The sequence below is a fragment of the Leptosomus discolor genome, chromosome 8 (genome assembly GCF_034619465.1).
Source record: "Leptosomus discolor isolate bLepDis1 chromosome 8, bLepDis1.hap2, whole genome shotgun sequence".
Taxonomy (NCBI): Eukaryota; Metazoa; Chordata; class Aves; order Leptosomiformes; family Leptosomidae; genus Leptosomus; species Leptosomus discolor.
Window position 1 is genome coordinate 2,039,931 of NC_141398.1, and position 15,676 is coordinate 2,055,606.

The 15,676-nt window shown below is 49.9% G+C and overlaps 1 protein-coding gene across 1 annotated transcript; it reads left to right on the forward strand.

Moving 5' to 3' along the window:
• Positions 1–2,214: 2,214 nt before the first annotated feature.
• On the forward strand, positions 2,215–8,142 carry TIMM21 (translocase of inner mitochondrial membrane 21). Its single transcript, XM_086469229.1, has 7 exons — positions 2,215–2,272; positions 2,318–2,599; positions 3,887–3,949; positions 4,043–4,140; positions 5,425–5,498; positions 7,470–7,575; positions 7,670–8,142. The coding sequence occupies exons 1-7, from the start codon at positions 2,215–2,217 to the stop codon at positions 7,760–7,762; spliced, it is 774 nt and encodes a 257-aa protein (XP_086325355.1). The 3' UTR covers positions 7,763–8,142.
• Positions 8,143–15,676: the final 7,534 nt, after the last annotated feature.

Here is a 15,676-nt window from a genome sequence, read left to right on the forward strand (position 1 = left end):
TGACCTGCACTGCCTGTGTTCAAGTCCTTCTCACTCTTTTTTTTAACCACTCCTTGCACACCCCTCTTCTCCATGCCAGGAAGGAATTTCTGCAGAGAAATGTTGCCTCCACGTGCCTTGGGAACTTAGAGGTGATATCTACCACTTTTGTAAATTTCGTTTCAAAAAAAGTACTGAATCTTTGAATCTTCCAAAACAAAAACATCCTGAAGGTATGAAGAAACAACAGCAAATCCATTGCATAAACCATTTTTCAAGTATCACGTGTGCTAAGATTTGAAAGTAGCACTAACAAAATGCTTTTACACTGCATCAGAGATTGCCTGCCCAAGTTAAAAATCGATGACAGCCTTTACTCCCGCTCTTTAGAGACTTCTAGTAACAACTGAGATGCTCTTGCTCAGAGACACAACCACCTCAAATGCTATTTCATGAGCTTTCACCTTGTGGGACTCCGTTTTGTACCAGTACTTTCATTTTCATACCCTGCAGAACTTGCAATGTGACTGTTGGCTTTTCACAGGTTGGGGAACAAATCTATTTCAAAGAACATATAGAAAGTTGCTAAGTAGTGACAAAACCTGCCTCCTTCCCCAAACGTTAAAGCACACCTGGGGACAAGCAGTTTTTCACATCTGTGGAGTTTTTTCCTCAGCTAACAATTCCAGTGCCTTTTAAAAAGGTGAGTATTATCTATTCCACTTACAGCTTTAAAAAACCAAGAGGGAAACAGCTATGAACCCCGCGGTTGTGCAAACGGGTTAGCAGAAAAACCCGCTTTCTCAACTCTGCCTCCAAGACCCGTGATTCGAAGTTTTGGAAGCTGAAGCTGTACTGTAAGCTGTACTGTAAGAATTAAGTTAATCACACCTTCCACAACAAAACCCTCCCATTTATCACGAAGGCCTAACGACCCTGAACCCACTACATCGGCCACTGAGCTAACTGCTTTGTAGAGAAGCCGCTGCTCATGACACTACCCGCTCTGAGCTCAAGCACACACCCGAGCTCCAGCCCCACCATCCCACAAAAAAAACCGTTAAACCTCGACCTTCACACGCCTGGAAGCGCCGGCGTGGGCTCCATGGCCTGGGGGGAGCAGGCCCGAGGTGGGACAAGGTCAGGCCCGGCAGCCCTGTCCGTGAGGCGGGTGGGCTTCCCAGAGGAGCAATGGTAGTTGAAGGAAGACAACGACCCCCTCTCTCCACACACACACACGGCCACAGTCGGGGGGAAAGGACGAGCGGGCAGCCCTGGGGCAGCACAGCCCTGCTCCCCGCTCGACGCCCTCTCCTCAGGCCGGGCGGGGAGAGCGTTACCTGGGCCCGGCGGCACCAGCGGCCGCGCCGCGGCCCGTCGCCATGGCCCGCTTCGGGACGGGACGGGACGGGACGGCGCCCAGCCCGGCCGCGCTGCCCCGGGGAAACCGGCGGGGCCGCTCCCTCCTCCTCGCAGCTCCCTCCCCCGAGAGTTTCCTTCTGAGCCGCAGCGGGGCCGGCCGGCGGCGGCGGGGCTGGGCGGGCTGGCCCCGGGGGACGAGCCGCACCTCGCCGTGCCCGCCGCGGCGGCGGCGGGTTCCCACGCGGTCCGGCGCGGGGCACCGGGAGAGCGTTAAATACACCGGGGAACCGCAGCGACTGCCGCTACGACCTGCTGTCGGCAGCTCCGACAGGCACCCCCACACACACCGCAGTGAGGTGCGGGAAGCCGGAGCACCGGCTTCTCAGATCTTCTGGTTGTGGAAGCGCCAACTGCGTCGCTTTTATGCAAGAGCAAAAAAACTATAGATATGGGGGGGGAAAAAAAACCCCAAAGCTTAAAAAGGGTCCCACCCCCTCCCCTCGCCCCGCGTCTATCGGCGGGCGGGTGCCGCCCCGTGAGGGCGGGCCGCGGCGGCGCTCGGCATGGCGGGCGCTGTAGTGATCGTGCCGGCAGCCGCTCCCAGCGGCGGGAGCGAGAGGGAGCCCGTTCAAACTACCGCTCCCAGGGCCCGCCGCTCCGCTCTGCCCCTCCGCCCCCAAGATTTCCTCCGGGGCAATGGCGAGCGGCGGGTAACGGGAGCTCCCGACCTGGAGCACCGGCCGCAGAGCCGCGCCCAGGGCGGGAGGCTGCCCTGACTCGGTCCCTGTGAGGGGAACGGTGGCGAGCGGCAGCCGTTCAGCTCGGCTGCCCCCGCGGTAGTTCGGTGAGGGCGGCTGGGAGCCGTGCCCCGGTATGCTGCCCGCCGCCTGCCTTGGGCGGGCCGGCCAGCGCGGCGAGGCGGTGCGGGCCTGCCTGGGGAGGGGGCTGCTGGTCCCCCCGGGGCGAGCCTGCCTAGGGAGGTGGCTGCTGGCCCCCCCGGGGCGAGCCTGCCTGGGGACGTGGCTGCTGGCCCCGCCGTGCTGGGCGCTACCGGGGCCGGGGCCTGGAACCGGGCCGTGCCTGAGATGGCGGCCGCCGGCCCCCCGCAGGGAGCCGGCCCTGGCGCTGCGGGCCGCCCGGCTGAGTGTCGGGACTCGGGCGGGGGGGCTGAGAGCTGAAAAAAGCGGCGAGGATAGCAAAGGTGTGTCGGTGCAGAGGGGTCGGAAGGAGGAAACGGTGCTGTCGGCTGCTCGGAAAGGTAAGGCGGGCTGTTAGGCAGGCGTGAGGGCGCTGCTCAGAGGCGGGCAGGGAGAAAATCGCTGCTGCAGCCGAGATTTTATAGTGTGTGTGTGTGTGTGTGTGCCCCCCCAGCTCAGGAATGGGGATAAACCCCCACCAAACCAATCCTCAGAAAAGCAGCCAGCGCGTTTCCTCTCACGTCGCATCGCTCGCAGCAGTTGGTACGTTTCGGTGTGCGCATTGCACGAGCAGGACAGAGACTACAGTGGCCTCCTCCAAACAGCTTGTTGATGGAGCGTTTTAAGTCCCATCGTCAGATGCAGTGGCCTCTCCTTTTCCTTTCTGAGAGGCAAAGCCATCGCACACGACCTGTCTCGGTGCTGTTAGAACAAGTTTTATCTCCAGCAAAACTGTCAAAGCTCCATGCGTGCGTGGTGGTTGCTTGACAGGGCGGCTGTCGCTTTGGTGGGTCTCATTCACCTCGGTGAAAAGTGGTTCCTGCGTAATTGGCCGCAGAAATTCTAAGTGCTTTGAAAAGGCTGATGAAAAACACCCTTCCAATCAATTGATGAGAAGGCTGCAGGAAAAAATCGTTATTAAAGATTCCTCCGTAACTTGCACTTCACAGAAAGGCACACCCTATCACCTAAACAGATCACCGGTCTCTTCCCGAGTTCTCAAAATATTTTGTAACAGAGAATCTTAATAGGACTTTTTTTGGAGTGTAGGCTGACACTTTTACTGGTACATCAGATCAAAACTGATAGACAAAAACTAATCAGATAAACGGCAGTTAACAGTCTCAAAATACATATTTTGGTCTAATATCCCTCCTTTTTATTGTTCACTTGATGGGGAATTCATAGAATCAGTTATTTTCAGTGTGTGCAATTTATAAGCTCACATTTTCTATTTCTCCCTTTCTCTGCATAAGGATTGCAATGATTGTGGGATGACATGGTAGCTTGAATACTGCAGTGCCAAATACCTCACTAGTTCTTAAAAAAACTAGCTCTCACGTACACAAAATGTAGCAATAAGTGCTATTTTGGGTCTTGAAAACATCTAGTAGGGAAACAGGAGATAGTAAGGCTTACTACAGAGATACAAACATGCCCTGTACAACGTAAGAGGTTCCATGAGCTCTTTCTTTTAGTGGTGAGGCGTTATGGAAGCTGTTGGAGTTTTTACTTCTGCCAAATTGTTATCTGAGCTGCATTTTAATGGAAAAGCATTTATACAAGCAAGCTGTGCAAGTCGTACTGGCCAAGATTGTAACTCCTGCGTTGTTTTCTGTCTGTTTCAGTGAAAGAAGCTGGAAGAGACTTTACCTATTTTATTGTGGTGCTGGTTGGAATTGGTGTTACAGGTTATTTTTTTAAATTACATTCTTTATCAGAAGACGCTCTTCGCTATCTGCTTTGATCAGCTTTCATTCCATTTGCTGTTGTTTCTGTTACAGGTGGTTTGTTCTATGTGATTTTTAGAGAGCTATTCTCTTCTTCTAGTCCAAGTAAGATCTATGGAGACGCCTTGGAGAAATGCAGATCTCACCCTGAGGTTGGTTTTTGAACCTTAGTCCTAAGTTTCTGTTTCTCGGTAGTTCCTGTCCCTCTTTGAGTCAAACGTTTGCACAAAGAGCCACAGGCAAAGGTGCAGGAGGACCCGCGTGGTGCTCAGCAGCAGGCCTTGAGCTGGCCAGAGGTGGGTCAGCGCCAAACCCGAGCCTGCGTCAGGACGAGTCAGTGCCAGCACCCAGCCTGGGCCAACGAGCCTGCTGAAAGCCCGGTGAAGTGAGGTACCGCAGCACGGGGGAGGCCAGTACGGATCTGCCCCTCGGGGCGTGTGCTCCTCTCCCCCGGGGCAGAAAGTGGCTGCTCCGCTTAGTACCGAAGGAGTTCTGCAGGTCAGGGGGGGGCGACTGGTCCCACTTCACTTTTGCACAGCTACCTTGCTGCCTTTCCCAGTTGCAGGGACACCCCAGTAGGGGTCTGTCCTGGGAAGGGCAGCGTAAGTATCCAGGAGTTTAACCCTTGGTTTGAAACGCAGCGTTCCTGTGGCTGCCAGGAGAAGGGACGGAGAACAGGCATGTAGTCACACAGCCGTGTAAGATAGCTAAGTGTGAACAAAAAGCGATCTAAACCTAGGTTCTAAACCCCACTGCTTCAGGCAGAACAAGGAATGGCATGGAATAGCGTTCAGACAGGATTGCCACAGATGCCACAGAGGATAACCTAGAACCGAAGTGACCAGTTGTCACTGGAATAAAAATGAAGACTGCTTTGAAGCAAGTTTGTAGAATTAAAATTTCTCTCCAGGGCTTATACAGTGAAAATCGCCCTCCCTTTCTAACCAGCTTTAAATAGAGGTTAATTTGGTCTGGCTTCATAAATCTGGAAAAAAATAGAAAAACCAAATTTCTTAAGCAGTAGTGTTTGTGAGATAATGTGAAGGGGAGTGCATTTGTGTTTTAAACTTTGAAACTTTCTCATGGAGGAGACACGAGCAAAGGTTTTGTGCTGTCACACAAAATGTCAGTAAAGTATAAAATACACAGTAAGAAGAGAGATTAAAGTGTCGTAATCTCAGAGGACAGTACAAATGGAAGATATTAGCAGGATTAATTTTAGACATTTAATATGTGACTGCAAAGAAGAGCCCTGAAATGCAGAGGAATTTTCCTTACGCTCTTTTCTTTCGTAAACTCGTCTATTCTTGACACATCAGGCTCAGAAGGGGCATTTTGTTGAAAGAAAATGAATTCACAGCAGGGCGCGAGCTGATAGTGGAGTGTCTGTTTGACGGTGATACCTCCTGACAACTCAAACCTCTTTTCTCTTGTAGATAATTGGTGTTTTTGGCGAATCTATTAAAGGTTACGGAGAGGCAACAAGAAGAGGAAGACGACAGCTTGTCAGGTGCCCTTTGTGTTCGCCCCGTACAGACGCTCGTTTTTGCACAGCGAAGGCATTTTGGGTCGCCTCAGAGCAAGTTAGAGCTAGATTAATGAACTGTACGTCACGTGCCCTGTCACTTGCGAGTGAAAACGGAGGGGTTTTGGGGTCCCCCTGTGTGGCGCATCCCGCTGGATACCGTGCACGTACGATCCAGAGCGCCAGTTCCGAGTGCCGCCGCGCGGGCAGCGTGGAGCTGGGCTCGCCAAAAAAGAGGACGAGGCTGAAGAGAGCAGCGCGGCGGGCGAGGCGTGCGCCTGGGGGGCAGGGAGCTGACGGCAGTTTGCGGGCTGAAACCCTCAAATGGCGTGAAATCGCTCTCTGCAAAGGTGTTCTTTGGGTGGTTTTCGCCTTTTGAGGCAGCAGATTTTATCAGAAGGAGCCGGAGGGGCTGGCCGGCAGGCTTCCAAAGGCCAGCGTGCTCTGTTTAGAGCCAGGCTGGGTCTGACCGCGCAGGCTGGGGTCGCTGCCGTGGCTGTGCTGGCTGCCCACTTCTTGGGTTGCTTTTTGGTACGTGAGGCCGCAGCTCTACGGTGTATTTCACTGAACAGCCCCCACCTGAACCTTTCAGGGCCGTGTCTATTTATTGTTCTCCTTTTGTGGGAAACTACGGAGCTGATTCTTGCGAAATGGAAATCCTCCCCGCGCTATAACCCGATAGGGGCTTTGGCTTTGCTGGGTTCTTTGGCTTGAATTTATTCAAGGAGGTTTCGTACAGATACAGAAGCCCAGATACAGAGCTTGAACCATGAAATTGAGAAAAAAATTTCTGGAGGAAGGTGATTTTTACTGGTGGAAGCTCATCTTTTCACCAGACTCTGAAAAAGTGTTTAAAGCGGAGGTGCCAAATGAGAAGGACAGGCACAAACGTTTTAAGCATGTGTCTTTAAAACAAACTATGTAAGTAAGTAAATGTACTACCAGCTTTCCTAGTATTTCATTTCCATCAGTTTGGAAGTCTAGTATTTTAAATAAATTTTTGAGCTGAGGACTCTGTAAGATTGTAGAGTTTGTGTCTGCAGTATAAGGATGACCTTGAGCGTCTCAAAAATACACAGATTTATTTTTTGTGTGTAGGAACACCTTGAGTGTGGATTTACAGCAGTAAGGCTCTTCATTCGTCTTCGTAACCCATCCTGTCACCTTAAACCGTATTGGAAGTTTAATTCACTGTGTGTATCTGGGCATAACTGATGGAAATAAGAGCTTGGTAGCATGCAGCAGGTAGTCATTTCAGTAGGAAACTGGCACCAGAACTCTAGTTTGACCATTAGGTTTCTGGAAGTGGTCGCCTTGACAGTGAAGTGACCTTTCTGTTTATCTAATGCTTGAGCGCACCCTCACTCCAGTCTCAGTATCAGCCTTTAGGCTGGAGATCTGATGTCAGTGCCAAAGTTACACAACTTCAGCGGAACCAAATTACTGCCAAAATAAGTAAAGCACGTAGGGAACCGTTTGTTTTGATGGGATTTAACCAGCTTGATAATGAAGTTGACAAAACATTCCCTGTGTGTTTTGGCTTGGTAGCTTTAAGTGCCTAAAAAAAGGCCCCTGGCGGTCTTGGCGAGGTGGGCGTTCCTTTCTGGGTGTCGGGCTCTGAATCTGGGGGTTCTTAGAGTAAATACAAGGAAACCAGAATCTTCAGCCACTGGACTGCTGTTGAGTTTTGAGGGGAGGGGTTTAAGCACTCAGTCTGTTAATCCTCAACTGCTAATTAATTCCTATAACTCCACTGGTCCTTATGTGCTCACAGTAGAGCTTGGGAAGAGCGGTAGAGAAGGAACCCTTGGTAGCATAAGGCCTGCCTCGGAATACGGTTTCCTCACAACACATTTTAAGCAGCTCTTCTGAATAAGCCATTTAAATGTGGAGTTCAGCCGGCATGTAATATGTATCCTTGCTGGGTGGGTTTTTGTTTTGTTTTGCTCTTTTTAGTCACATCGAATACGTAAAGGATGGCCTGAAACACATGCGTTTGAAGTTCTACATCGAGGGCTCTGAACCGGGGAAGCGGGGAACAGTCCACGTGGAAGTCAAAGAGGTAGGTACGACTGCTTGATCCAGCTGACAAGCTCAGTCCTGAATTCAAACTACCGAAGAGAAAAAAAAACAGCCTGAAATTGTTTCCCTCACAGAATCCTGAGAGAGGAAGGCTGGAGGTCCGCTACATATTTGTGGACGTTGACACCTATCCTAGAAGAACCATTGTCATAGAAGACAACAGATAGCTGATGATCAAAGTTGCTGCCTCCTCTCCTTGAGTACTGGATGATACTGGCCTAGCCAGTCTGCACACGAAGCGTTTGGCGTTCTGGATTGTTCCGCGGCTTTGGGGTTGTAACAGGAGGTAGCCTCTGGGGGCCTCCGTAAGGGCTTTCTTAATAACAGATAGAGGATTTGAAGTGAAGCCAATGAAATAGAATGGAGCATCACTTTGGGCAAGTACTCCTGACACAGGAAAAAACTGGCTCATAATAAACAGGATGCTGGGTAATACTTCTGCACACCCAAAAACTGAGCCTTCCAAGATTTTAGGTTTGGATGGGGAGTTTGTCTTCCTTTGTTTGGATTTCCCACTAGCACTGCAATAAAGAAAGTGGTATTTGAAGTGTAGACAAATTCACTGCTTTCATTCTGGATGCCCTCGTGGATCAGAAGCTAAAATAAGGATGTGCGTGAGGGATGCAAAGGTGATCTGGCCCAAAGGTGTGTAAGGATAGGAGCTGTGGAGACACAGCCCTGTGACTTTACTGAAGAGAAAGACTTCATTAGTGGTGTCTTCTCAGCGCATTAGCAGCACACAGAACAGCAGTAGTGTCTGCTCCTTCCAGCGTTTGCCACGCTGCTCCGCCGTGTTATAGCTGCTCAGCACTGCCCGCAGCATTTCCGTGAACTTAACGGATCTAAATCTTCTGGGAATAGGGTTCATAAAAGCTTACCCAAACCCAGAAGCTCAACTCATGCCCAAATTTCTCCCCTGCGGTTTCTTCCTTAGTGCAGCATGGCAGGTAGCAAGCGTAACCCTGTGTATTGATAATCCGACTCAGTCATGCTGACCTGTCAAGCAGCACCACCCAAAAAATGTCCGGCTTTAGCTTCTTCACATTTAAACACTCTCTTAAACACCAGTGAATGCATTTTTGTGTAGTTACCTATCACGTGGTCTGAGCTTTTGAGCTCGCTAGTGAATTACCCCTGTGTTAAGCACACACTGAGAGCCCTTGCTATTAATTCCCCGAACGGTACGTTTGGACTGGTCTGAAGTTCCTACGACGTCCCCTCACACAGTCCACAAGTGTCACATCTAGACCTTCAGTGACACTTCACTGGGCTTCAGCCATCCTGGTCGTCTGTCTCCCAGTGCGTTCATTTGCATAATCCTAACAGCTAAGCGTAAGGAATTGTTAGACCCCGATAACTTGGTGTTAATCGCTCCGGCCTTGGCTCCAGTCAGGCCCTGATGTTGCTTGACCGTCCTCGGGGAGGCACGTTCGCCCCGGTGCCGCGAGCGGAGCGGCCGCCCGTGCCCGCCCGCGGGGAGCTGCGAGCGTTTGGGGGTCCCCGCGCTGCGTCCGGGGGGGGGACACGGACTGACTTCTGCCCCGCAGGCCACAGGGGTTTTTGCGACGCTTCGGCCATCGGCTGAGATTGGCCGCAGGGATTTCGTACCGGTTCGTGCCAGCGGAGCTCCGGCTTTGGCTGCTCCCTCCAGCCCTCGGCGGGTGCTGGTCAGGGCCACAAGGCCGCGGTATCTCCCGTGGTCAGAGGCGGTGGAAGTCTGCGTGGCGGCTCCCGACGGTAAGTGTGAGGAGCCGTTGTGGTACGTGGTGTCATCACCGTGAAGTAACTTTGACAACCTTTTATTTTTACCTGCAGTTACTGACGTTGTCAATGTCCACCTGGAGACATTTCTTTAAATAACGAAAGCCACGGACTCCCGTTGTTCTTCATGTTACTGCCTTGAAAGCAGCAGAGTCACTAACACCTGACTTAACGCTCACAACTCTTCCCAAGTCTAAGCATTACACTTGCCAAAACTTTTTCCGGAAGAAATTTTCAAGCTAACCCAATTGATTTATAACCCAATTCAATAAAAAAAAGGAAAATATCCAGGGCCCTCGTTGTTTCATTGCACCCTGCTGCTGCTGACGGATGGCATTACCACGTGCACCTGCCACCACTGATGTCCAGTTGCTATAGGCACGTGTCGTACCACGGTGGTGACAGCCACCTCTGCAAGGTTTTGTCATGAACGAGAGAGAGAGCACATTCGTCAGAGCACACCAGAAATACTGCAAGATACATAAATTTAAGATTACTAGTCTTAAGCCCATACTATACCTTGATAAAAGTGTAATCGTTCTTCACCTTTTACAAAGCAAGATTATATAAAAATACACAGTTTAAACTAGAAAATGTAACGCTATTTTTGCCCTTCTTTTATGAGTTTCTATCATATCGAGCTGCCTGAAAGCCATTACAAACCTCCGTGTCAGCAACAGACCTGACAGGTTTTTTTCCTGTCCTTCCGAGTCCCAGCTTTGCCTTCTCACTCATCCAGTTGTGGCTTGTTTTCGGTGGGCTTCGCTGCCGGAGAAAGGAGTACTTCCTATAGCAAGGTGTAAACCCCTCTTTTTATGGTAAATGGTACAGGTACAGCGAAGAGGCCAGCCGTTAGGTGTACTCCTGGCTTGTTTTAGAGCCTTGTTTGCACTGGAGAAAGAAACTGCCAGGACTAGAAACTTTCTGGGAAGGAAAAGATGATGACCTCACATAATGATGTTTTTCCAGCACTGCAGGTACGTGAAATTCTATGTCAGGCTTGAGGTAAAACAATGAGAATTGGCTGTCGGTGTTAGTGTGTGTCTACGTTTAGCCTGTACCGGGGGCTAAACTCACAGTCACTCTGTCACCCAACAACCCCTCACCAGCCAGGGCGGGGGGAACTGGGGAAAAGGAGAGCAGAGCCGTGGGTGGTTGATGAAACACCCCCAATACCTGGAAATCAGATCCCTGGGTGTTTGGTCTCTTGGAGACATCCGAAGTTTCCCAGTGGTCTGTAACGCCGTCGGTAGCTCTGAGTGCCCCTGTCGTACTTCGGCTTTTGTGGCAGGCCTCACCGTCCTGTTCCCACGCCGGGAATCTGGGCTGCAGGGACAGGGGCCAGGAGGAGTCCTGGCAACGTCAACAGAGTGATTCTGTCCGGCCCCTTGGCAGCCAGTCCAGACCCCTGTGAGAAAAATGGAGACAGACCAAACCTGCCGGTGAGGAAGAGGCAGGAGCGTAATTTAAAAGACACGGGGGGGATGTGGAGGTGGCCACAGTGCAGCTGGCCCTCGCGACTTCTCCGTGATGCTACGGCTGCCCAAAAGCGAAGTACAAACCTCTGGTTTACGCCTTGCATTTCAAGAAACTGCAGAATCCAGAGAAACAAGCCAGGGGATTACTTTCAAGCTGATTTTTGGTTGTCCCCAATAGGACAGGGTTATAAATAAGAAGTTTCTCACCCCGTACTTCCCCGGAGTGCACCGTTGTCATTTTCCTGACTCCTCTTTCTCCTGCGCGGCTGCAAGAGAGCGGGGGGGGTGAGCCCATCTGCTGAACGCCGCGGGATGCACCAGCCCTGCCCTTCGTAACGACCAGAGCACCTCAGGGGCTGGGAGGGAGCTGCGGCGGGGGAGTATATCGTACAGACATCCTCTCTGTGCATCGTCCTGCTTCGTAAATAGCCGGATTCTAGGGAGCGCCCTGTAAAGAGGGAGGATTAGTCACAACGAATATTTTGCTTTTAAAAAGTGGAAAAACAAAATTGCCATTATTAATGTAAAATCGTAATTATCTCCAGGAACTGCTAATTGCTCTTTCTGAACTAAAAAGCTTAACCCGCTGTTATTTCATCGGGGCCCGAGGAACACAGCAGTCGGTCAGCGTCCCCCCGGGGTGGGCAGGGGTGCAGGGCCCTTTCAGGCCCCTTCAGTCGCCCCCTTTGCCGAAGCTGCGTGGCACCCCCGATCCCGGTCAGGGCTACGAGTTCCTCGCGGGCGAGGGGAGCTCTAAGACTTGCAGCCCTGCATCTCCCAGTCTCCCGTCCCCTTGGCCACCTCCCTCATCGTCACCGCCCCAACGGAGAACAGGGAGGAAGACCCCAGCATCAGTAATCAGCTCCTGACGGTCACATATCCCTAACTGAGACGTGGGCCGTGCCCCTGGCTGAATTCTGTACCGGAGGTGGGTTTTCCACCGTGCGGTGCCAGTTAGTCTCCCGTTGGCAAAAGGCCACCTAAACGGAGGGGATTTTTAGGTCTAGAAACGTTCTCCTGTAATTTCAGGAGAACATTTGGTATTTGCTTTAAAGCTGCCTTTTCAGTGGAATAACTGAAGTGCCCGGGAGGGGGTGTGCTCCAGCAGTGCGCTTCGGTTTCCAGCCCTGGTACCAAAACGCTGGCTCAACGCAACAGGGCGTACGCACGCAACGTGCCGACGAAGCCAAACGGTAACGAGATCTTCACCGGTGTCTCTTTAAGAAAACTCGCCTTAAGTACCGTTACCTTCAAAATGTTCTGAAAAACACAATATTTCATTTAAACTTCTTGCCTTCTGTCCTCGTTTGGCTGGGATAGAGCCATAGGCCAGACATGAGCAGTCAGCCAGGGCAGTGACCTGAGCGAGCCACAGGGGTAGCCCGTCCCGTAACGCCATGGTCCGTATAAAGGGGGAGGTTTGGTGGGGAGAGGGGGCTCCTGGGGGGTTCCTCCTGCTCCTCCTCTGGCTTCTGCTGAGCACCCCTCTGCAGCACATCCTGACAACAGCATATTTGTTTTCGCTGAGTATTTTTCTGACTGTACTGGTGGTGTTTTCATTAAATCTTTGTTCTTCCACCCATGGATCTTCTCTCCTTGTTCCCCGACTCCTCTCCCTGGTTGGTGAGGGTTCATCGGGTGACAGAGCGACTGTTACAGTTGAGCCTTGGGTGCAGGCTGAATGTAGACGCCTTCCCATCTTGTCTGCATCTAGAAGCAGTATATACCGGGATGTCCTCAGTCCCTAAAGGGCTGCTCATGATTTTTTATTACTGCTTGCATCACCTCGCTAGCTAAACAGAGATACAAGGATATTTTTCTTTATATTTCTTGAAGAGGGGGACACAACTCTAAAGGACATCACTTTTCCTGCTTTGTGAAAAAGCTGGCGATACACTTGATAAAATGAAGGCAAAATAAAAAGTAGCAGAAGAAATCCACCTTTACCTGGGCTTAAATATATTAGAAGTCTTTATTTGGATAAATGACAAATAGAAGGCTCAAATGCTTTCAAATCTCAGTAGAGGAAAGCTTTTGGGAATCTTTTTTTCTACTAAAATCTCTCCTAGTGAGCTAAAAAAAAAAAGGAACTTCATATCTTGATTTATCATCCTCTCCTAGCTGGATACCTATCACCAGTGAGATTATTTAAGCCCCATGAGATTTCAAGAGTATTAAAGTTTTAGATGTATGTACTTTGACTGCAGAAAAAGAAGTTCAATGGCTCTTGCTGACAAGAGAGATCTTGTGGGAGTAGTTGCTGCTTTCCATATTCCTTGGGAGGCTGAAGTTCTGTCGTCCCTATGGACCAAGCCGGGATCCATGATTAAAAAATGGTTTTCTCAAGCCCTGTTTAAAGCAAGCAAATGCGTGGGGACACCTTCATCCAGATTAGGTGAAGAAGGTTAGTCCAGCAGGACGTCTGGTTTAGAGAACGTTGGTCTCTTCTGCAGTACCTGGTGGTAGTTCTGCGCTGGAGGAGAGCAGGAATTAAACACTTTTTCCAGAGTTAAGTTGTGATTGTTGCAGAATTAATAAAAATATATTTGCTCAAAACCCCCTTCTCCTTTAGGAAAGGAAAATACGTCACTCGCCAGCGAAATGCTGTTTTTCCAGAAACACTGTGTGGCAGATTGCTCGAAATGCGTTTGAGGTAGATGTGCAGCTCGGTCTTGACTTTCCCGTCTCTGCCTTCATTTCTGTGGCCGCCAAAACTTGTGTGTATAGTATTCTTCGAGCTGGTTTGTGGGAATAATAATGTAACTCTGTCATCTACGTGACCTCTGTTTGAGTCTAGGTCCTGTGCATACTTGCTGGATCGTGACAGAAAGAAATATACCTTCAGGAAATTAATTTTGTGAAAACTTTAAAATACCAAAAAAATGACTACTCTTTTACTAAGCTTCAGTAAACAGAAGGTCTTGCAAAGAAAATGGAATTTTAGACTGGGAAGGAAAAATTTTGTGCTTGACTGAGTTTAAAGATGACCTTGATATATAAATAATTTCAGCACAGAAATCAAATTTCAGCAACTGATTCAGGCCATGGCGTCGTGAGCTCGGGAGCGGTCGTAAATAAATGCACGTCGGATACAAGAAACTTCAACAAACTCACTTAACAAGCAGAGAAGACGGGGATGTGACTAAGATAATTACTGTATCGCGTGCCAGCTGCAGAAATAAAAAGACAAAGGAGATGTGCTGGGGGTTCTCACTATTAATTTCAACTCACTTTGTTCTCAGCCTCGTCTCCCTGTCACAAGGGATGACATCCATCCGAATATTCATGGGATTATTCCAATGCATAAATTATCAGCAACCTAATTTGTTACAGATTAGGTCCAAAAAGCACAGGGGCACACTTGGAGTCAAAGCTCACTTTTAGGATTCATTGCAGCCTGTCAGCTGATGGAAATGCATACAGAAAGCCCAAAGATTTAAAAAAAAAACCCCAAACCCGACCAGTTTTCAAGGAGCAAGCTCAAAGATGACAATAAAGGCTCATAACTGGCCTTTGTTGTGGAGTCTGCTTGAAGATCTAGAATCGTGCTGGCACTGGAAAAAGAGAGAAATTTGAAATAGAAAGATCTCCCCCTGTCTTTTTGGGGGAGGCGGGGGGGAAGGCTTAGTCCCTACAGAGACGTTCACTTGCTCAGAACAGAGAACAATAGAACTCCAGAGCAAATTCTCCTTGGGCAGCTGGGAATGTATATCATTATGACAGAATATATCAAGAATCATGAAAAAATTATTCCAAACTGTACTGCAAATAATTGAACAGCAGAAGAATTTGATAGTTTTTCTCAGTAAGTTCTTGGGGGATTTTTATTCTGTATGTGTTATGTAAAATAATCGATAGGAGTATGGAAGAATGTGAATGAATACCATCCTGTATTCAAATTCAGTACGTTTAGATTGTCTTAATAATGATCTATAGTTAAAAGTTGAAGACGTAGCAAAAATATTTTGCAAGTGAAAAGAAAGAAAAGAAAAAAAACCCAAACCCAAGCGTTTGGAAGCGTTGTGGTTGTCCTAGGAGGAATACAGACGGCTCCCTCCAGCTCATATAGGTCATCAAGGAACATCTGTAACTCAACAAAGAACAGAAATAGGCACAAATACCTGTTTCAGTACAGCAGTTCGGTTTGGAAAGCTGCCGTTTGCCTCTCAGCGTTCACTATCAAACTACTGCATTTCATGTTAGATATCCACATAAAAAGTGATTCCAGTTATGGAAAAAGCCGTAGTACGTTTGTTTGTAATTATCTATACAAAGGAGATGACACAGTATGTCTAAAAGAAAGTGTCAGGGACTTTAAACTAACAGAAAATGTTGGGTTTAGTTGTCCTATATGGCAAGTACAACTATTGACCCGCCTGTAGAACAGTCCGCCGCAGGATCTGGTGCAGGCTTTTGCCTGGGGTGGTGCCGTGGTGGTTGCTCTCACGCCGCGCTGGGATCCCTCACTGCCTGCGGCAGGTCAGCCTGGGCCAGCACCCAGACCCCCACCCCGGCACGGGATTTGGGGAAAGGGGAACAGCAGGAACGAGAAATCTTGGGGCTTGGGAGGAAGGCAGGGCGATCGCTTGCCGACTGCAGTCGCAGGCAAAACAGATTCCAAGTTAACTCCGTTTATGGCCCGTCGTTGCCTGCGTTGCCGCGCGGGCAGCCTGCCACGGCGGGGGAGCACCGGGGCGCTGGCGGTGGCGGCGGCCGCTCTGCTTCCAGCTCACGTACCCGCCTCTGCCTCCGCATCTCGAAACCTCCCGGTGCTGTGCTGGGAAACCTTCCCTGGACAATCGTGTTTATCCAACCCCCGCTGAATATCCCATTCCCCTGCGT

Bases quoted from the DNA above. Each gene is read 5' to 3' on its own strand.
- TIMM21 (XM_086469229.1), top strand. From the start codon at position 2,215: ATGCTGCCCGCCGCCTGCCTTGGGCGGGCCGGCCAGCGCGGCGAGGCG. The intron at 2,273-2,317 runs GCCTGGGGAGGG...GAGCCTGCCTAG, and splicing joins CGGCGAGGCGGTGCGGGCCT to GGAGGTGGCTGCTGGCCCCC. The intron at 4,141-5,424 runs GTTGGTTTTTGA...TTTCTCTTGTAG, and splicing joins AATGCAGATCTCACCCTGAG to ATAATTGGTGTTTTTGGCGA.